Source organism: Ambystoma mexicanum, chromosome 3p (genome assembly GCF_040938575.1).
Source record: "Ambystoma mexicanum isolate Mex_15411 chromosome 3p, UKY_AmexF1_1, whole genome shotgun sequence".
NCBI lineage: Eukaryota > Metazoa > Chordata > Amphibia > Caudata > Ambystomatidae > Ambystoma > Ambystoma mexicanum.
This window is the reverse complement of record NC_090925.1, coordinates 817,718,044-817,739,827: the sequence shown is the minus strand read 5'-3', so window position 1 is coordinate 817,739,827 and position 21,784 is coordinate 817,718,044. Positions and strand designations below refer to the sequence as shown.

General features: G+C 45.4%; 1 protein-coding gene across 3 annotated transcripts in view; it reads right to left on the bottom strand.

Annotated features, from left to right (window-relative positions):
• Positions 1 to 2,845: 2,845 nt before the first annotated feature.
• MAPK7 (mitogen-activated protein kinase 7) overlaps positions 2,846 to 21,784 on the bottom strand; it is a 517,088-nt gene continuing 498,149 nt past the window's right edge. For all 3 annotated transcript variants that reach the window (XM_069651868.1, XM_069651869.1, XM_069651870.1), the window contains one exon: positions 2,846 to 4,083. In XM_069651868.1, the coding sequence (XP_069507969.1) occupies positions 3,930 to 4,083 (154 nt within the window). In that variant the 3' untranslated portion in view covers positions 2,846 to 3,929. The remainder of the gene's footprint in view (positions 4,084 to 21,784) is intronic.

Here is a 21,784-nt window from a genome sequence, read left to right as displayed (position 1 = left end):
AGGGCATGCAAAGAACTCTGCAAACTCAGAGAGCGCTCTGTCTGACAATAGCGAAGACAGGCGTATATATTTACAAAAAGCGTCATAAGAACCTACATGCTATAGGGGGCACAAGTTCGTAGGGATTGGGTGGCAACGACTAGCTATAGGTGCTGCTGCGATGTGGTTTGCCGTGGCTGGAGGACGTCACTGGTTACCCTCGTGGGTTGGGCTGGGCCTGGAAGGTCAGCTGGGCTCATCCGGACGGTGTTGTTGTGCCAACCGTGACCAGTGTCAGAGATGAATGTCCTTCCTGACTTTCTGCCCTAGGGCCACGCACGCCGCAGTCATTCAACATTGCAATATTATCTTCCCTGGTAAATCTTCAAATAGGTTATTCTACAGGTTAATGCAACACAGGAGGAATGCACCTAGAGGGGGGGGGGTCTTGTGGCGATACATCAATACATGGTTACCATCGTCCTGTTGACCGGGTATCATAGGTCGCGGGGTTGGGTCTCAGGGCATGGGACAGGCGGTCCGCGTTATCATGTCTTGTTAGAAGTCATTATGGATGTGTTCCTGTAGTGTTGCCATAATATTGGGTGTCCTAATTTTACAGGGGCCATTAACCTAAGGTGAGCCGGTGGGTCGTGGAGCCTAAGAAAGGGCGCCTTTGGATCTGTGTTTTAAGGCCGGGGTTTACTGCTGGGTTGTAAATAATTCAGGTGGGAGGCCGTGGCCTTGGGTGCTGCGGGGGAATGTGAATGTTTGAAGCGGCTCCAGCCGAATTGGGGGAGGTGGAGCAGGGCAGCACAGGCCTCTGCTTTTCCGTCTGGCAGGCTTCACTGGGGGGAAGGGGGAATGGCCTTGCATGTGATCACAAAGGTATTTTCCTCGTGTGTTGCAGATTTAGATGGAAGAGACATAAACATTCATATAATATATAATACTCATTGAGTCTTTTCAAAGTTCACGTTCTTGACATTGCTAGTACCGGTCATATGGCCAATTTGAACATATTGCTTATACACTAAGTATTTAACAACCACAACATTTTGTTACATGTCTATACGTGTGCGGTAAGCGAGGTAGTAGTAAGGTTGGTGGAGCGCGCAGGAACACCCCGCCAATAACCCTGACGGCAGTGGCAGTGGCACATGGTGAGCTTGGACATACATATGGTGCATTTTCGTGCACCCCTTATGTGAGCTCCCAATATGGTTGCATTTGTCTTCCTTTGCACTCTAGCAGCATTAGTTAATTTATGGCGTGGGACCGTGGGGTGCAGTCTTCTTGATGAAACACATAACACGAAAAACCCCCGGGACACTTTTACCATTTGCACATAGCTACAGGGATGTGGGTGCTTCATCCCTAATGTCATATAAGCACACATTCTGCCATTTTTATGGAGTTTACAGGTTTTTAGTGAGAGGGGCCGTGGAGAGAAAAGTTTCATCACAGGTGGTTTGCTCATTAGTATTTGGGGACTCTGCTTTTGTCAGGGGACCTTTTTACAGTTCTTTTCCACCCAGGCCCTGCTGACCGGGTCATGCTGAAAACAGCGATACACTGCGGAAGGTGAAATGTTACAGTGTTAGTATCTAACACTAGCTCATGTCCGTCTGTTCGTGGGAACGGGCTCTCAGCGGATCTGCCAGAGAGCTGCGGCCACAGGGATAATTGAAACTCTCCAAGGGTGGGGGCCGCGCTGCAGTGCACAGGGCTCAAACCATCTTTATTTCACAAAATGGTTTCCAGGGCCTAGCTAAATTCAGCAGGTTTGGTCAATGTCTTCAGCCAGTGGCCCACCCACCACCTGGGCCCTGGTGGCAGGGAGGACCCCTGATGAGCCATGGACTTCACCGGGGGAGAGGATGCAGGGGAGGGGGGTCTCTTGGACCAATCCTCCCATACAGTGTGTTGCCATGGCCCTCCTAAATTGATAGTCATAAGTGAGCCATGCTCCCCCCCACCCCCAAAAAAACTTCCCTTACTTCCTGGATTTTGTCTACATATGCGAATATTTTTCCCCTTCATGTAGGGAGTAAGATTACTGTCGCCATTATACAAAAAGACTTCAACCAATTGTCCCAACTGTGCTCAACCATTGATTTTCTTGACAATATTTTTTCTTGAATCTTGTTGGGATGCCTAAAAACGTTGTACCCTTTTTGTTGGGCTTCAAGTAATGAGAACATTTCTATGTAACCTCTCTTCCAAGTTGTTTCTTTGGTCACTTGCTCGATATTCCATGCTAGCGATCTCTTGAACCTGCATGAAATATTTGATGGAAAATTATCCATCATTTCATTCATGAGTGCTTGCTTTTTACCTTTGTTTGGTGTTGGACTGCAGGTTGGACTCTATCCTAAATCAAAGTCTTTTTGACCAAAAACAGTCATTTAAAAAAAAAAGAATTAACACTTTCCCCCAATCACTGGTTTTTAAAGCCACCATGGTCTCCGAAACGTGATGAGGAAATTCACAATTGGTATGAAGTCTTCCTGTACTTTTGTAGTATCTAAATTCTCTAGGAAATGTGCGGTCTTTACCGAACACATCAACGGAAAACAAAATCTAAAGAGGGTCCCAGGTCAGGAAAACTGAAGTCACAAAACTATCAGATTACAGTTCTGCTTTGGAGTCCACATAGAACTGGCAAATGATTTTTAGAAAACGTTTGCAAATTATTCCTGCTCGTAGAAATAAATTGTACAATTATTCAAAACATTTGATAATATAACTAATACATGCTACAAAATCTAGTAGAGTTGTGCAAATCAAACATGAATTTCAAAGTAAAAGACACATACAACATGCTAGCATTGGCACACTGAGGCTTCCAAACAGGAGACACTAGTTTCTTACAAAATTCCTTTATTTTGACTTTAAAAAAGGTTTACTTTGTAAAGGATAAAGGGAACAGACAGCATGCTTGGATTTCTCAAATTTATTTTGCAAGCAGTCACTCAACTTAATGTCTAGAAATAGCTGGTCTGAAGTTTTGATCCAAGATTTAGCAATCGAGAATGTTTAGGGCCAACATTTTTCCTTTCACCCCAAAAATCAAATAATGGGGATTGTCATGGATTTTTGGGAATATAAATAATCAGTTTTATGATCGATCTTTTGATATTGATGATTCGTTTAACACTAATGCTATTGGCAGACAGAGTCGAGGTACAGCGTAATGTATCAATGGTTCTACTCTTCTCACAACTGCATGTGAAACCCTCTGCGGTGCATTCCACAATACTTCAACCACAAAAGCAACAGATGGGTTGTAATCTCTTGGCGTAGGGCGTGAGAAGAATTTGTGGGACGTATAGCTCAAGTGGAGTAAATGCTCCAGTTGGTGGGGTTTGTTCAGGGAATTCCTGAGGGCATGGCGAGGTGAGTTTATTTATTTATTGGGTATTTATAATGCACCTATACACAATGTGTGAGTGGTTTATTCTGCATTTCACTGTTGTCTTAAAAATATAATTACAAAACGCATACAAATGTTTTACATGCAGGCAAGAGCCCTTTGTGGTTTGTTCAAACAATTGAGGTGTTTATGAAAATAGAGTAGTTGCAGAAGGAATGATAGTCACCAAAGAGCCATTTCCCATCAGGACCATATCTTCGAGATTGACGCAGGTCACTGTGGTACCAGAGTGAGGTTTTTCCTTAGGATTGCATCTTAGAGATCAGAGCAGGATGTGACGGAGGTGCCAGAGCTAGATTTCAGCCCCGGGTTTTGGTGTCTCGAAGCAAGGTGAAAATGTCAATCACAAGTAGAATCTCTATCCTCCAGAATCTTCAAGATCACAGTGGCACAACTGAGAATGAGGACACTCATTGTCCAGAGTCCTTGTTTGGCACCGAGCTACATCACCGAAAGTCAGGATTCATGTGGCAGAGAACAATGAAGCCACTCAAAACTGTTCTGTCTCTTGTAATCAGGCATCTTGCAGATCGGCGATGTCTGAGAGGATCATGGGTGAGCCCAATTGCAGCTCTTCCTGAAGCGATTCCATGTCGGCTGGGTTCATTCTGTGCACCTCCAGCCAGTCAGCAAGCAGAGATGCCGAGAGAGGAGCAGAGTCCACTTGGCTAATGGGAACAGAGAAGACCAAAAAGAAGAAAAAATGTTATTTCACACAGACCAAAATTATAAGGTGCACATTGTTCTAAAAAAAATAGGACCTTGGTTCAATAGCATGCAGCACACAGTATCCACCTGCCCATTCCTTTTAATGTTTTCATCTTATTTACGTGGGTGCCGCATCTAATGGAAAAACGCTCAGATCTAAAAAATAAACAGTCACAGGGCTCCTGAGAAAATGGAAAGCTACTTACCATATTAACTATGATACTCCTATATAGGTTTCTTCAGATAACCAGCATTGGGACTACTGCTACCTAGCGGTGCGGCATAACAAGTGGTCCTAGAGCTTTCAAAATCGTTGCCAGGAGGCTGCAGTCCTAGACAAGACGCTTGATCAACATTTATGCTAATATATCTGTAGACCTAATCAGTGACTGAAGCAGAGCCTGGGATGCAATGGGGACTAATGTGGATGGGCCTATCACGTAAGTATTGGAGTTACTAGGGTGAAAAACTTTTATTTCATCTTGTTGCTTCACATACACTGCTATTGGGAACTCCTAACCAACCACAAACAAGTAGGAGGTGGCAACAGATTAGTCCAACAGTGAAAATGTGAAGGCATCATGAAGCAAGACGCAGACAACAGATTAATTTTTCTTAACAAAGTATTTTATTTTAAATGTCAGGATGGAGTAAGGCATAACTTGCCCTATACTAAGGTGGGATTATCTGTGTCCATGAGTTCAACTTAAAAGTCTGTCTGTGTCCAAAACCTATAGTTGCCCTCACAACTAAATATATACAATGTGAAGGGATGTCAGCACCAAAAGAAACAGTGTTCAAAAATAAAGTTCTGCGCTTCTTCCAGCTCTGGTTCGCTTCAACTTCCTGTTCCCCCAGTTCAAATAGTTCCACAAAAGGACAAAGGGTTCCTTTCCCCAAGTGCAACACAGTTCCACAAAAGAAGGGTTGGGGTTCCCTTACCCCCCGTCCCCCAAAGTACAAAACAATTTCAGGATATCTCGGGGTTCCCTTCCCCAAGTGCAATAGTTTCACAGAAAGGGCTTGGGGTTCCTTTCCCCAAGTGCAACACAATTCCAAGATATCTGAGGGTTTCCTTCCCCCAAGTTCAACAAAGTTCAATTCTCTTAACTTTCAACAATACTTCCAGGTTCACTCGATAATCCTTTAGACTCTACAATAGTTGAAACAAGTCCTTTCTTTTACTTCAACACTTATACCACATAGCCTTTGTCTCTTGGCTTCTCTAGGCTCTTTCCCAAGGCGGGCTATTCGGTCTTGGCGCAGTTGTCGGACCACACGGTCCACCCATTACAGGTCACGCAACCGATAACCCTTGACACTTTGTAATGCTTTTGGTTTACCTTGGGTTTGTTCTAAAGTCTGTGAGCGAGTCACTCGATCTAGGCGCAGCGGTTGAACCACACGGTTCACCCATTACAGGTCACGCAACCGATGACCCATGATACTTGGTTTTCCTTGACTAATACAGGTTTTCCACCTTGCAGCTGTGTCAGTAACAAACATTATGCGTTTTCTCCTTGGCAGTATGTTGGCTTTCCACAACTTCACAAGGCGAACCAAGGTGTGGCACAGGATGAATCAGAGTGGACACTGGTGGCCATGCAAGAGCTTCCTTTTGTAGTTCATGTCCCTGGAAATCTAAAGGGGCTGCCTGGTGGAGCAAGCATGGACAGCCTCAGGACAAGTTAACAGGGGTCCATGCAGTGACAAAAGCAACAGAAGCCTGTCTTTGCTGGGACTTTCCTCTCCATAAACAAGAAGACGGAGTGGGTATGAACTTTCTAGACTAGCCAATACAAAGTGAGCTCTTCTCCTTATGCGATGGGGCAAACTGTGCACCTTACATATAAATAGGTCTTGGAATGAAAGGCATAAGAACAATCTTCTGGCTAATAGGTCAACATTCTAGCTTAGAAACCTCCCACAGGATAAAGTTCTTCAGGTCAGTTTTTATAGTAAGGGCACGGCATTGAGACATTGTTTGGTTAGTAAAGCTGATTTAGTGCTGTGTTTAAAAACATCACAGAGGTCCACTCAGTCTAGGATGGAGGCCCGGTATTAGGGGTGTCTTGACTAAACATCTGCTGTTTGAGTGAAGTGAGGCACTGTTTATGGGTATATAGTGAGAATCCATTAAAAGTGGTGCATGGCCCTATCAGGAAATTGAATGCTTTGTTTTTTTGTGCTACACATACGCAAGGAATGGTGACATCCTTTAAAGTGTTCCTCAAGTGAAGACTATGAAGGTCCAGCTATGGATAGAACATCGATCGATGGTGACAGAAATAAATAAATTAGAGAGGGATAGTTCAGAAGGGAACAGTGAACAAGCTGACAAACAGGGTAGAAATGAGGGTACGGGATGGTGATGCGCTCAGCACCAGTGGTACAGGAGAATTGATCACAATCACTAAATTGTGAAACGTAAGTCATTTCTTTAATTCAAGTTGCGAACAGCCGACACGTGTTTCGACACGCTGGTCGTTTTCAAGGCAGAGAATTAGGTGATTGTTCCAGAATATATGGTCCTGAAAATCAGTAAAAATCTGAGTAGATAACCCTGTACATTAAGGGTGTACGTAGCACAAGCTTCTAATTACCAAGTACGCCGAAATGGCAAATCACAGTATATAGCCCGTTCACTCGAGCAAGGAACAGAATCCCAGGGACGAATCCCAGGGACAAATCCCAGGTCCAAATCAAGCCGGCTTAAGGTAGTAGGAATTTATCGTTTAAGGGGTAAAAAAGGGTTTGGGGAGCAGTGCTCCAGATAAGATTTTGAGGTGGGAATATTTTACGCATGCTTTTTCAAATTAGAGTAAATGCAATATCAAGAGAGTAAAAATTTGTTTTCTCCTCTGCAAGAGAGTAAAATGTATCCAACACATTATCGAATAGTATATTTTAAAGCGCAATATGCAGAGGTGATGGAAGTCTTTCTTGAAAGTAACAGCTTTAAAGTTTCACTGCGTTTGTAGTACATTTTTCAGAACAAATACAGTAAAACTTAAACACTGCCAGTTTCGGGGAAAGGCTTCCCTTGCCTCTCTGCTTAACAAAATGCAAGTGTGCACATCCAGGGGTGCACCTAGGCTAAAATTTAGGCAGGGGCTAACCCTTCAAATGTTGGGAGGGGCACTAACTTCAGAGACGGTGGAGGAGTGGCAAACTTACTTGTGTAGGGGCATCTAACTTCATTACTCATTGTAATGAGACTATTCCACTGCAGCTTCAATGTCACAATCAGTTAACTCTCTCAATTTAAGTCTGAAACACCCACTTCTTGCAGATCCTGAAGGTCCTAGAAAGTGTGAAAATGGCAGATGGAGTGCAATGAAAGATTCAATTTCATAGCATAACAGGACATTGCAGAGTGTGGGGCAGTTCTCTGGACGGCCCAAGCAACTTCAGTGGCTGGGAGCAACAGGGGAGAAAATGTAATGTTGGTTCTACCACAGTCCGCTATACTAGAATCTCTGGTGCACTGACTGGCTGGTGAGACTGTCTGCCTGTCAAATCCAGTGTTACGAGACTGGGGGAGGGCCAGTGCAGCAATAATACAATGCTATACGGCCTGTATAGAATTGCATTATTGCTGCACTGTGATGTGCCTGTGTTTAACAGTTAACTGCTCACACACGTTTACTGGAAGATTGGCTCTTCCCATAGGAAGGAGGGGCTCAGGGAGAAACTGTCACACAGTGGCTGAATCCACCTATTATTGATGTTGCAGCATCTGCATCGCCTGGACGATTTGCAGATTCCACTTGTGAGGCTGCTAGGTCTGACTCTTTGTAATTGCCCAACCTTTGAAGAGATTTACTACACTGTTAAAGTCAGCTGTAAATGCACAGGATTGTGTGACTAATTGTGCAGCTCGGTGTTGCAGAGCTATGAATGGTTTGCTAGGGTCACACTTAGCGGTCTGGTTAAAGGCCCTGCTTCTATCACTGAAGATGGATAAATCATATTCAACTCAATGTTAATGTTAAAGGCTATTTATACTGTGCACTATCACCACTGGAGTGTTCCCCTGGTGCTCTGGCGGATCTCAATGGAAAAAGGGTAGGATGGGCGAGTAGGCTTGAGCGTGAAAAGTGCAAGAGAGCTCTGATGTGCTGTTGGTAGCTTCAGTTCTGTTAATACCATTGGCTGTGCTTAGGTGTGCTTTTCATTTGGTAGTCGTCCTGTGCTGTTGTGCGAAGACTATGTGTGGTCTGTTTTGTTGTTGCAGAGTAGTGATATGCGTGCGGTTTGTTGTGCTTCGAGTTATGATTGTGTTTAGTCAGAGTTTGAGAGATGTATGCAGAGGGGCAAGTGAGTTTTTTTTAGTAGGTTTGGTCAGCGGTATCACTATCTAGATGTGACACATGCTGATATTCATAATGCGGTCTAGATGTGATGCATGCTAATCCTCACAGTTCTATTTAGATGTGACGCAAGGCTAATCCTCACAGTTCTATTTAGATGTGATGCAAGGCTAATTTTCACAGTTCTATCTAGATGTGACGCACAACTAATTTTCACAGTTCTATCTAGATGCGACGCATGCTAATCTCCACAATTCTGACTAGATGTGATGCAAGCTAATCATCACAGTTCTATTTAGATGTGACGCAAGGCTAATCCTCACAGTTCTATTTAGATGTGATGCAAGGCTAATTTTCACAGTTCTATCTAGATGTGACGCACAACTAATTTTCACAGTTCTATCTAGATGCGACGCATGCTAATCTCCACAATTCTGACTAGATGTGATGCAAGCTAATCATCACAGTTCTGTCTAGATGTGACGCAAGCTAATCTTCACAATTCTATCTATATGTGATGCATGCTTGATTGACAGTAAGAATTTATTTACAGCTACGAAACTGCATACATTCTGGGAGTCAACAAGGTATGAAGGCAAGTTATTGACAGCGTTACAGTTATACTTGCAATATTTTGTTGCTAGTAATCTCCCTAAATTACACCTGCACCTCTTCCTCATCCCAGTACTTTGGAATTAATCCATATTAACATTGTCTTACATTAAGGGAGGGTGGTACATAGCATTCATGTTTTTGATGTCAATTATGTCATACACATTTTGAACTTCTGGGCTCTGTATGAGTTTTGTTTTTTCTGATAGTTTAAATCTCATAGGCTAGCAGGATTATCTCATTGCAGTAATCCGGTGGGTGGCGGATGCTTTTCCAGGTCAATGGGCCCTTCAGCGGAGATACTTATACTGCTTTTATTGGTAGAATGGTCCAAATGCCATTTACAAAAGGAAATATGAAGTCATAGTAAAAAACAATGACACAAACTGTCAACAAACGTGTGTACTACACAATGTGTATTGCTAATCAACTGCTTTGCGAGTCACATACGAATGGCTGCATTTGACATGCGGTTGTATTGAACACGAAATTGCATTGAACACGATTTCAGTCATTTAACACATTGTGCTGTAGACATCACACAGGTCCCACCACCCAGAAGCTGTATTTCCACAGTCTGCTAGATACAGCACTAATATGTGAGGGACATGGACAATTGTGCAGGCTACATTAGCCGTTGCAGAGTCCTGTCATGTATTCCATAGCTCTAAACATGCTTAGTGTTCTCCCTAAACAGAAGATAGTCCACGAAGAACACTTTTTAGAGAGTTATGTCTGCTTGGGGGATGATCCCCTTAAAGAGTACCTGAAAGATTGGGCTTTTGTCGAGGCAAAATTAACGTACCACATCCAAAATAAAACATCTTATGTCCCTTCTCCATGGATCAAACACGAGTGGTAGCAAATAACCCTGTTCAGATTCAGCCAAATAAATCAAGGGCCATGCATGACATTGTTGGTACTTCCATTTCAGGCCCGTCTCCGTCCCGAACAAAATCACCAGACAGAACCTGTGCGTTTTGAAGAATTGATTAAAAAAAGCAAATCATGCCCTTTCCCCACAAGGCATAAAATAAGCGGTATTGCATCGCAAATTGCGATATAATTAAGCCGTTTTGCTGTTTATGTTCATAATCATGTTGCAGTTACTGCGATATGATTTTCTAAAAAAAATGGTTCCTTTTAATGCCTGCCTCTGTGCACAGTGTGCACTGCAGAGGAGGCAAGCAGAAGCACCCGGGCTGGGCTCAAAACATTGTATCAATGTGAGCCCAGCCCGGGTACGGCGTCACGTGAGAGGAGGATCTCCGCCCCCCCTCTCTCCCTCGACTCCGGCTTCCACCGTAAGGAGGTTTTGGTGACAATATTATTCCCGCCCGTTCAGGCGGGAGAAATATTCTCAGCCACTTACACCCAGCACCCGCTGTAATAACGCAGCCTTGTAGTCGTAGAAGACCTCTTCTACGAGCACAAGGCTGCGTTATTAAGGTGGGGGCTGGGTGTTAAGAGAGCATGCACTCTCTAACACCCAGCACCTATACCTGCCTACGTTTGAAAATAAAAATTCCTGAGATGTATGCTCTGCCCACAGTGAGTCACACAAAACCGCGCTCTGCCCACATGTCAAAAAGGTAAACTCTGTTCCGACTGATTTTTCTACACGCACACACGTTACTTTCCTTAACCTGCATGCACGTCACCTTTCTCTATAGTGTCTCTTCTCTTTTTCTTTTCTCCTCCTTCTCCTCTCAGAACTAGAGCCCTGGAGCACTGATCTCCAGAGTTTGGCCACCTTAAGGAATGGTATCCTTAGAGCCCCAATGCCATGGGGATTGGTTGATCTATAAAGAACGGTACTCCTCGGTTTCCCCACCATCTCTAAAGTTGGGCCATCTATAAACCACAACCCTTGCGGTCTCAATGTCTACAGACTCGGCCACCGGGGGTGGTACAATATCTTTTCAAGTGACTCTTCCATAAATCTCTGCGACCCCTGGCAAGTGAGTGCCTGCAAGGATGCATCGCCCATAAGCAATTTAACCCCTTGAGACCTTTCTCTATCGGGTTTAGGGCTGCCCCCGCAGGACTATTTTCCTGTCTGCTACAAAGAAAATGCACAGAACCCTAATACCTCTGTGAGGTTGGTGCTCCATCCTATGCAGAACTACCCATCTCCAGTATCACTGTGGTTGGATCCACTGTGTAGAAACACACTGGCACACTCCATTTAACCTCAATATCAGTCTGATAAATTTGTCAACATGTCCGATTACCGATGGGAGGTGCTAATCTAGTCCTACTTTAAACTTTGCATTGTAGGACTTGAACACCTGGGTTTATAATGTGGGCACCTTGAACTGCAAGTCCCAGAATGCAATGTTGAAACCAGGACTGGATTAGCATGTTCTGTCTGGAACAGGGCATGTGGCATGTATCGGCTGACGGCATAGTTCTCCTTTCCCCACATCTGACGGCGCACACACTGTTCCAGATTGGTCTCACGTTCGCGGACTCTGGGTGCAAGCCTTGTGCAGAAGCTGCAAATAACTGTTCCCTGCGTCCCAAAGCGGCACATTAGCAACTTTGATCTTATCGGAAGATGCGGAGTCACGAGTTATTTTGTCCGTTTACCTTTGTTTACATGAAAAGGATGTTAACCTTTCCTTTGAGGGCATGATTCTGCGGTCTGGGGAAAAGTACTGTGGGATGCCGGAATTGCCACCTCCAGTTTCCAAAACCACAACTGTTGTGCTTTCCAGCTGCACAATCTGAACAAATCTATTGTTGTGGGTGCAGCTTGTGCACTAGTGTCTGACTGGCAGTGCGAGCATTTAAAAAAATTGCAACTTTTCAGATTTCTTTGAGCCTCGAGTACATCGGCAAATTGGTGCCGCTGCCGCATCCAGGAAATTCTTCTCTTATGCCGGAAAGACTTGTGTAGTAGATGTTAATGACACCCTATCAGGTACCACAATATAACGCATGTCCTCGCAGTGTCCGACTCTCAATAGAGACGGTCACTTGGGCTGTTGTCCGCATCTGACATCTTTCACAGAATATGGCGTTGTTAAGAAAAGTGCTGTTCCTCCACACCACACTTGTCGTTTTGCACAGACCTCTGAAGTGAGCCCTCAAACTTTCAGACCTTTCAAATCACTTGTTGCTGCAGGGCCACCAACAATCACCTGCTATCTTAGATTGAGATAGGTTTCATTTTTTTTATTTCTTGTTTTTCTGGGAGCAGTGAACCAAAAGTGATCGAGACCCACAGTCGGTCAACAAACTTTACACCGATCTTGTGGCCCTTGTTGTGCTCTGGTTGGGAACTTGTATTCACTTTACTTGTGGCTGCCATCCAGCTTCAGGGCTGGAGACCATTCTCCATTTCAGACAACGGTCAAAAGCAACTTCATGTACCATAATGCAATGTAAATCCTTCACTGCCTGACTTGTCCGCTATGCGCTACCATTGAAAGACCATGGCGGGACTCGATGCCGATTCCATTGCAAGGCTGAAAGTCTCGTACTTATGTACACCATTGCCAGTGAGAGTACTGCTATCACATAACTGTTTTCCCTTAAAAAGTAGGCATAACATAGCATTCTAAAAACACAGAAAAGTCCCAAGCCCAAAACATTTCTAGGCGTGTGGATGTTTCCTATTACTGCAATGAGATGCCCCTTCAACCCTTCAAAGCCTTAAATCTGGGCTGACAATGTTAAGTCCTAGTCTTCTGATTTTACTTTGTAACATTTGCTGAAAAGTAGCACACATTCATTCTCGGACACCCCACAAGAGACAATATGAGGGCTCATTTAGGGTGAGAATGTTCATATTTACTTTGGGATGGTATTCTTCAGGGCCATTGATTTTCACACAAAGAAAAAGTTGTGCAGCACACTACTTTGTTTTTGTAAAAGTGCAGACTTCAGTTGGGGCCTCTTTCAACTTGTGTGGCTTAAAAACATCAAGCCAAGATGGAGGTGGCATTTACACTAGTAATGTGATGTGACGTCAGACATTTGCGGTTCAAATTGAAATATGCATATTTCATTACATTGCCTTTTCACAACCACCCAAATTGCATTAGACACAAGGCATTCCCCCTTCCATAAAATCAACACTTTAAAATGTGCACATGTAAACTCCAAGAACCAATACAAAGGTTTTCCCTGAATTTTGCAGTACCGAAACTGGACATTTCACCTTAGTTATTTTTCTTCAGGTTAGGTAGAGGGGCACAAGGGACACTGCCCCCTCCTAGCTACGCCACTGGTCATACAGTGAAGGTAATTAAATAAGAGCACATTATAGACGCCACGGTGCAGGACCAGATATCGAACCGTGGAGGGGACTCTGATGTGTGCCCACCAGCCTCCCCACTGCTGATGGTGGAAACAGTGGGGCAGGGTCGGACTGGGGCATACAATTGTCTGAGGCACCAACCGAAAAAGTGCTCCACAGTGAATTAATTCCTTTTGTGACCTTGTTTGAATAACCCAAGCGGGCGGTGAGGCAAATTGTGCATTTTAATTCAGCAACACTAGTCAAAACTATTGGGCCAGTTTGAGGAGTTACGGGACTCAAGTAACTCATCAAACTGGCCCACATTGGCCAAATGGTGGCTCACTTTGACCCAATAAATATGGGCCCACACAAGCATTTTGCGTTCTTGGTTAAGCCATGGGCCTATTGCCCTATATAGTCCAGTTCGAGGCAAGCAGCCAGAGCCAGTAGGAAGCTTTACACTGGCCAGTTTGCGGACTGGAACCATGGGGTGAGTTGCTGGCCCTTCTCCCCCACAAGAGGCTCGAGGCCTCACTTGTTTGTAAAGGCGAAAGGCCCCAAAGCTGTCCCCGATTGCTGGGCTGGGTGTTGGCAAGTGGCTGCGCTGGCATTTGTTCGGCTGTCGATTCTCGAGAACCCCGCCCTCTCCAGAGTGAGTGTGCATTGTTGTGGGTAGCTGGTAAATGAGTTGCTTTTCGCCGATTTTGTATGAATTGGTCTGCAGTGTAGAGGAAGATTAGGCAGAGAGGACCTTCCCACTTGATAACAACGCCCCTGACAGGTAAGCCTAGCCCAACGTTTTATTCTAAAAATATCTTACAGCGAACCTTTACATTTTATAGACATTGCACTGATGTTATACTTCAGGAGGTACATATAAATAATTTCTGCATTCTTGTTAATTCTATATCTTGGGGTACAACTAATTCTGGTGACATTCAATATTAGTACAAAATTGCTAATCATATTAGTTCATTTGCTATTCAAAAAAAATGTAATTAGCAAAATCTGCTAATCACTATTTGAAAACTAATTTATGTCTTGCACCGAGCCCAAAAGTGTGCGCCCTACTCCTATTACAGTAATATATCACAGCAGTTCACACAAAGCTAGCATTTGCTAAATATGTGTTCCAGCGTCATCTACTGGTAAGAAAGAATAGGGGAATTCACAAAAAAGTACTGTCGCCAGCCTGCGTAAATAGTACGAAAATAAAAATAAAATGTGGCATATTTACATTATTTTACTGCATAAAAAGCCCCCATTCACACCTTATCTGGAGGGCTGGTGGGGAGGGTTTTGGTTAGGTGGAGTAATGAAGGGGACTCTGGGATATGGGAGGACCCCCCAAAATAATAAATACAAATGTGAAGTACAATTTCGAAGTAATTACTTTGTAGTAAATTACCACAAAGTAATTACTGTCGATGAAATGACATGGAACCGGTTTGTCAAGGACTGCTAATCGCTGCGCAACAAACTGAGTAAAATCTCTGAACAAAACTGGCGGTACACCCTGGAAAGTAGGCATTAAGAAAAATGACCAGCACAATACTCTAAAACGAATCAAGGCACTGCAAGGAAAAAAAAAAAAAAAAAAAAAGGCGTCCTACAAATGCTCCTCAATATTGAGAAAGCCTTCTGTCCAATACCTTGTTGGCAGAAGAACAAGTTACTTACAAACTGGTAACGTTCTTTCGCCTGGATGTTCCTCCAACGCATTACTCATCTTTGATATTCTCTTTCAGCTTTGGCTGCATCTGAAAAGATTTTCTCGGCAGAGGGCGCCGTGCATCGGTGGCGTCGAGTCGATGTCCCTTGAAGGTCTACGTCGAGGGTGACCTCATCAGGTGTAAAAGTAGCACGCACGGCGCACGTTGGCCTCAGTTGTTTTTCCCTCCCTGTTCGTGTTGGTTGTTAATGTAGGCAGACGTAGGTAGCCCTGCGAGAGCTGAAGTAGTAACAACATAGGAAATTCTACAGAGGGGTAGGATGGGAGGGCGATGAGGAATACGTTGGAGGAACATCCAGTCAAAAGAACGTTACCAGTTGCTAAGTAACTTCGAATGGATTGTGTCCTTCAACATATTCTTCATCTTTGATAGACTCCCAAAGCAGTAAAAGGAATTTGGAGGAGGGAGTAGAATGCTGAGATTGATAGTATCTTACAATGCTGTACATAGTATAGCTTTACCAAAGACGACTCCCTGGGAGTGGGAAGCGTCTAAACTATAATACTTTGTGAAAGTATGCATTGAAGACCAAGTTGCTGCATTACAAATCGATTTAATAGGGATGACCCCTTTAAAGGGCTAAGAGGCTATGCCCCTGGTTGAGTGGGATCTAAAGCCTTCCGGTGGGCCCTTAACAGGCAATCTGTAGCATTCTGAAATGCAAAGTACAATCCATCTTGACAAGGTATGCTTTGAAACCACTTGACCCAATTTCCTTCCGGCATATCCAATAAAGAGTTGATCATCAACTCTGAGCTTGGGGAGCCTAGAAATATAAAAGCTTAAAGCCCTTCTAGGGTCCAGGCTGTGGAGTCTTTCCTCCTCTTTACCGGGATGCGGCGGAGGATAGAACGCCGGCAGAATGATTTTCTGTTTCAAATGAAAATCAGACACGACTTAAGGTAAGAAGGAGGGTTTAACTCTCAATACAAACCAATCCTTGTGGAACACAGTATAGGGTGGCCTGGAAGATAGTGCATGCAACTCGCTAACTCTACATGCAGATGTTAAAGCGACCAATAAAATGGTCTCGAAGGTTAGCAACCTCAATGGGCATGTGTGCAAAGGTTCAAATGGGGAACACATCAAAAACTTTAGAACCAGATTAAGGTCCCAAACTGGGACTTGAAAAGAAGAAGGTGGGAACACATTAGTGAGCCCTTTTAGGAATTGAATCACCAAGGGAATTTGAAAGTAGGAACACTGTTCCGAAGAGCGCTTGAAGATGGAAAGCGCTGCTAGGTAACCCTTATGGTCCCAATGTTGAGACCTTTGTGTGCCAATGATAAGAGGAAAGATAACACCTATGAAATTGAACATTGCAAAGGATCAACATTCTTTTCCCTGCACCAGTCGCAAAACTTGTTCCAACGGCAACGGTACAGAGATTTTGTTGCTGGTCTTCTTGCCGAAAGCAACACCTCCATGACGTCATCCGGGAGGTCCCAATCCTTGTATCTCAGTCTTTCAGAAACCAACCGTGAAGGTTGAGAGTGTTGACCTCTGGATGGCGAACCTGTTCCTCCCTTTGTGAGAGAATATTCTCTATCTGCGGAAGACGAATTGGAGGACAGATGGACATATCTAGAAGGTCCGGGTATCATGTTATAGAAATAAAACAAACAAATGTTCTCCTGTCCCAATCCAGGGCAATTAGGATCATGCGGCTTCCAAACCGTCTCAACCTCCTGACGACTTGAGGAATGACGGGGATCGGAGGGAGTGCGTATAGTAGTGGGAAAACCCAATCCACTACAAATGCATCTCCAGAGAGCACCTTTTCGGAGGCAATTCCCTTGAGAAATAACTTTCGCACTTCCGGTTGATCCCGGTCGCAAACAGGTCTACTTGAGAGGTTCCCCAAAGGGCGATGATCTCTTGATGGAATTACTGGGCTAGTTCCCCACTCGTGGGATACTGCCCTCTGCCTGCTCAGAGTGCCCGCTGTCGTGCTTTCCTCCCCGGCCAGTTGAACTGCCGATAAGGAGATTCCTTCTTGAACTGCCCAATACCAAAGCTGCATTGCCTGTCTGCACAGAGGTAGTGCCCCTACACCTCCTCTCTTGTTGAGGTAATGCATGGCCACTGTGTTGTCCGTCATTATCAGAACATTCTTTCCTCTGACTGAGGGCAGGAAGGCCTTCAGCGCTAGGCTGATTGTCCTCAGCTCCAAAAGGTTGATGTGTAGTTTGGACTCCGATGGAGACCAACGACCACAGACTCTATGATCGTTGGCATGGGCCGCGAGTGAGGCGTCAGTCACTACTGTAATCTCTGGCCATGGCTGCCAAAAATGTTCTCCCTTCAGAATATTGGCCTCGCAGGTCGACTACAGAAGATCCTGTGCGACCCTGCTTGGAACCTGACGTAGGTCCGTCATCTTTCCTGAGAACTGGGCCCATTGATTTTATAGAGCCCATTGAAGGGATCTCATCCTCAGGCGTGCCTCTGGCACCAGAAAAATGAAGGATGCCATGAGTTTGAGCAACCTCAAGAAATCGTAGGCCGGAAGATTCTGGGCATTCTGAAATTTCAAGATCTGAAGAATGTCTTGAGCCTTCGTCTTGGGTGGCGAGGTCTTTCCCAAGGATGTGTCTAATACAGCTCTGATGTACTGGAGCTGCTGGCAAAGTGTCATCTGTGACTTCTTGAAATTGAGGGAGAAGCCCAGTCTGTAAAGGGATTGGCAGGTGACTTTCATATGATCCAGGGCTTGCTTGGCAGAAAGAGTGACCATCTTGAACTTGTCGTTCCTGAGGAACTTGATCAAGTATCCCAAGTCCAAGATGGGTCTCAGTCCTCCGTCCTTTTTGGGGATAAAAAAATATTGGGAATACCAACCCTTGTTCCTCTCCGCTACAGGTACTGGTTCTATAGCACCCTTCTCTAGCAGGGTTAATATCTCCTGCTGTAGGAGCGGATCTGGAATCGTCAAAGATTGTTTCCCTGGTGGTTTGTTGTGAGGCTGCCTTAAGAATGGAAGGCAGTAATCTTGGGCTATTGTTTCCAGAGCCTAGGCAACTGAAGTAATGTCTCGCCATTCTTGCAGATGCTGAGACAGTTTACCCCCAACAGGTGTTACGTGACGCAAGCTCTCAAAGCAGTTTTGGGGAGGATATTGCAGCTGCTGATGGTAAGGAAGCTGCAGCTGGAGCTGATTTAGCACTCTTACCTCGTCCACCACAAGCAATTTCTCTTTGGCCTCTTTGACTGGCCATTCCTCTCACCTTTCCAAATGAGGAGTAGTAATGATAGGATTGTCCCCTCCAAGACTGTCCAGATGAACGAAAAGGCTGAGGTTGGCCAACAGCGGCCCCTAAAGATTTGGCAGCCACTTTTGAGGTCTGCAACCTCTCAAGGCTCTGGTCAGCCTTGCTGCCAAAAAGGTGAGACCCGTCAAATGGCATGCTCAGGAGACGGGACTGCATATCTGGTGCGAAACCAGCCTCCGGCAACCACGCAAACCTGCACATAACTGTGCTTGTAGCCATGGACCTGCTGACGCTGTCTACAGTGTCCAAACCAGTCTGAAGGGATTCACTCATGGCCTCCTTGACATCTCTAACGATAGCTAGGAATCCCTCCTTTTTCTCCCCTTCTGGTATGTGCTCCGCCACCATGGAAATGCACTCGCACAGAGAGTATGAAAATTTGGCTAAGGCACATGTGGAGTTGGCCGATTTTAGGGCCATACTCCCCGCTGAAAAAACCTTGCGTGCCCATCCATCCACACGCTTGTCGTCCCTACCCGGAGGGATGGTAGGGTACGCAACTTTGTTAGCTGTGGCTGCCTGAACCACCAAACTCTCGGGAGTGGAGTGTTTGGACAGATAGCCGGGGTCGCTACTGGAAGGGCGGTATTTTGGAGTAAGCGACTGACCCGCAGCTGGGATGGAATCCGAGGATTCTCAATTCTTGGCCACCCTATTTTGTAAGGTCACATGAAACGGTAAAATTGGGCCAGTTGGCGGACCTTGATCTAGAATGTCTGTCAGATCATCCTGAATAAATTGAGCTGTTGGTCTAGCCCATCCTAAATACTCTACTACCTTTGACATCAGCTGCCAGTAAGAGGAATCAGCATGTTCTCCCAGCTCTGGATTGCCAAATTCAGTCTCTGGTGATGAATCTACACCACTCGGGTTATGTAGTGTTTCAATGAGGTCCTTCATTTTACTCTCTTCAGAGATCAAACACTCTGGCACATTATGTAACGCTCACCTGACTCCCGCAGAGGCGCCGGTCTTGACTGGGTGAATGCCGTATTTTCAAAGGTGATGTGTAACACACGGTTGGCTCTTTGGGCTGGACCTCTGTGCACTGTATGTCTGACTCGAAGAGTAAGATGTCTGCAGATAGAAAATATGGGATTAATGAACTGGGGTTATTGGGTGCCTCTCTCCTCTTCCCTTTCTCTTCTCCTGTAGAACCCCAAAGGTTAACACCCTCACCTTAGGTAAGTGAACGCCGAGCTCTCCATCTGCCTCGGGGCAGGGTGCCGTAACCAGTTTCTTCACTGGATAAGGGTGCAGGCCTCTTGACCTCAGAGGACTGCTGTCCGTCGTTAACTGCACGAACTGTAAGTTCTGGGCACTTCAAATGTCTTAAAAGTCTTTTGTAATGATATCTCTTGTTTTGCAGGGTTCCGGCGATGGCGGATGGCGGGCTGATGAGAGTTGAGGATCGAACCCGCGTGAGGAATAGAAGCGCCTGGAAGCACGTAAGTAAGCGCTTGTAGCCTGCTTCACGATGCGCACTAACTTCCCTTTTATCTTGCAGGTACAAGTTCGGAGCTTTAGAGAAGCTGAAGGGTGCTGGAATACCCACTGGATTCGGCGTGGGAAGGAGTAATGGCACGTGAGTAATAAAGTTGCCCAATGTCTTTAAACGCACCTTCTTTTGTCTTTCAGATGCGGGATGCAGCGCCGAAGGCCTCCGGAGCGTGCGAAGAGCTGGTAAGCTTTTGTCTTTCAGATGCCGGAATGCAGTGCGAAGACCTCCGGAGCATGCGAAGAGTAGGTAAGCCTTTGTCTTTCAGATGCCGGAATGCAGCGCGAGGCGTTGGTGACAGCCGATGGACCAGGTAAGAGATGCGCTGCCACTGAAGACCGTAGTGCTAACCTGTTCTTTCTTTGTCTTTACAGGTGCTGCTGAAGACTGGATTCCAGGATGGTAAGCCTTTGTTCCCTTAGGCCCAGGATCAGAAGCAGAAGACACGATGAGCGTTCTGCTGCAGAGAATGCAGAATAACGCAAAGCAAGATTCATCCATCGGGTGTGGTTTAAATAGCCTCCTGTAGTGCTTAGGTGTCTCCTTCCACAGCCACGCCTAGGTAAGAAAAGAGTTCCTGCTTTCCAGAAGAGTTCCAGTGTTCTGAACCTAGGGAGTGGCTCCTGCCCCACCCAACAGGAAAAGTAGTCCCAAACAGAAGAGGATCAGGGGTTCAACTGGCAGGTAAGTAAGCAGCATGGTCTGCTGCAGGTAAGTCCACCCAAGCATTATGAGCCCGGCGCTTCCAGCGCTGGGACTGGGCATCTTTATGAGCCTGGTGCCACTGGCGCCAGGACAGGGTCCAAAAGGTCCCAATTGGGACTGGCTGGCACTCGGAACCGGGGTTATGTGTCTGCTTCCAAGGGAGTCGGGCAAGTCCTGATCTTTTGGAAGCAGAGATCATGACAGCACCCCCCCCTCAAGGCCCCTCCCAAACCGGGCTTCTCCGGGGGTTTGGGCTTGTTAGGAAATGCTCGATGAAATCTTTTGATTAGACGAGGCGCGTGGACATATTCTGCAGGTTCCCAGGATCTTTCTGGGGACCGTAACCTTTCCAGTCAATCAGGTAAAATAGTTTAGATTTGGAGATCTTGGAATCCAGGATGCTTTTGACTTCAAACTCGAGTTCTCCATCAACTAGAATAGGTTTTGGAGATGTAGTTAGTCGGGTTTGAGGTTGCACGGGTTTTAATAGAGAGACGTGGAAGACCGGATGTATCTTCATGTGAGGGGGCAAGTCCAACTTGACCGCTACTGGATTTACTATGGTAGTGATGGAATAGGGACCAAGGTATCTTGGGTTGAATGTGCGTGGTCCTTTTAGAGGTAGATATTTGGTGGATAACCAGACTTGATCTCCTACTTGATATTGGGGGGCTTCCTTCTGATGTTGGTCTGCTCCTTTCTTGTATTGTTCTTTAGCCCTTTGAAGGTGAGAAACGGCTTCCTTAAAGGCTTGGGTGATTGTAGAATGCAGGTGGTCTACTGCTGGTGTTCCAAGATCTTGGAGTGGATCCAACTCCGAGGTTCGAGGGTGACTACCGTATAAAAGAAAAAACGGGGTCTTCCCAGAGTTATTGTAGGCATATTCGGCTATCCAAAGGATATCTTTCCAAGTTTTTTCAGTTTGTTGTAGCATGCAACGCAAATACTGTTCCAGAGTTTGATTGGTCCTCTCGGTTTGTCCGTCGGTTTGAGGGTGGTGGCTGGTCGAAAGTCTCACATCAATTTGAGCCGACCGACAGCAACTTCGCCAAAAATGAGAAATAAATTGACTACCTCGATCCGAAATTAGAACTGAAGGAAAACCGTGCAGTCGGACGATGTTTTCGAGAAATTCTCGGGCCAGAGTTGCTGCTGTTGGTAAGCCTTTGAGTGGAATGAAATGCGCCATCTTGGAGAATAGGTCCACGATTACTAGGATCGTATTGTATCCGGAGCATGGAGGTAGATCGGTGATGAAGTCCATAGAAAGCGTATGCCA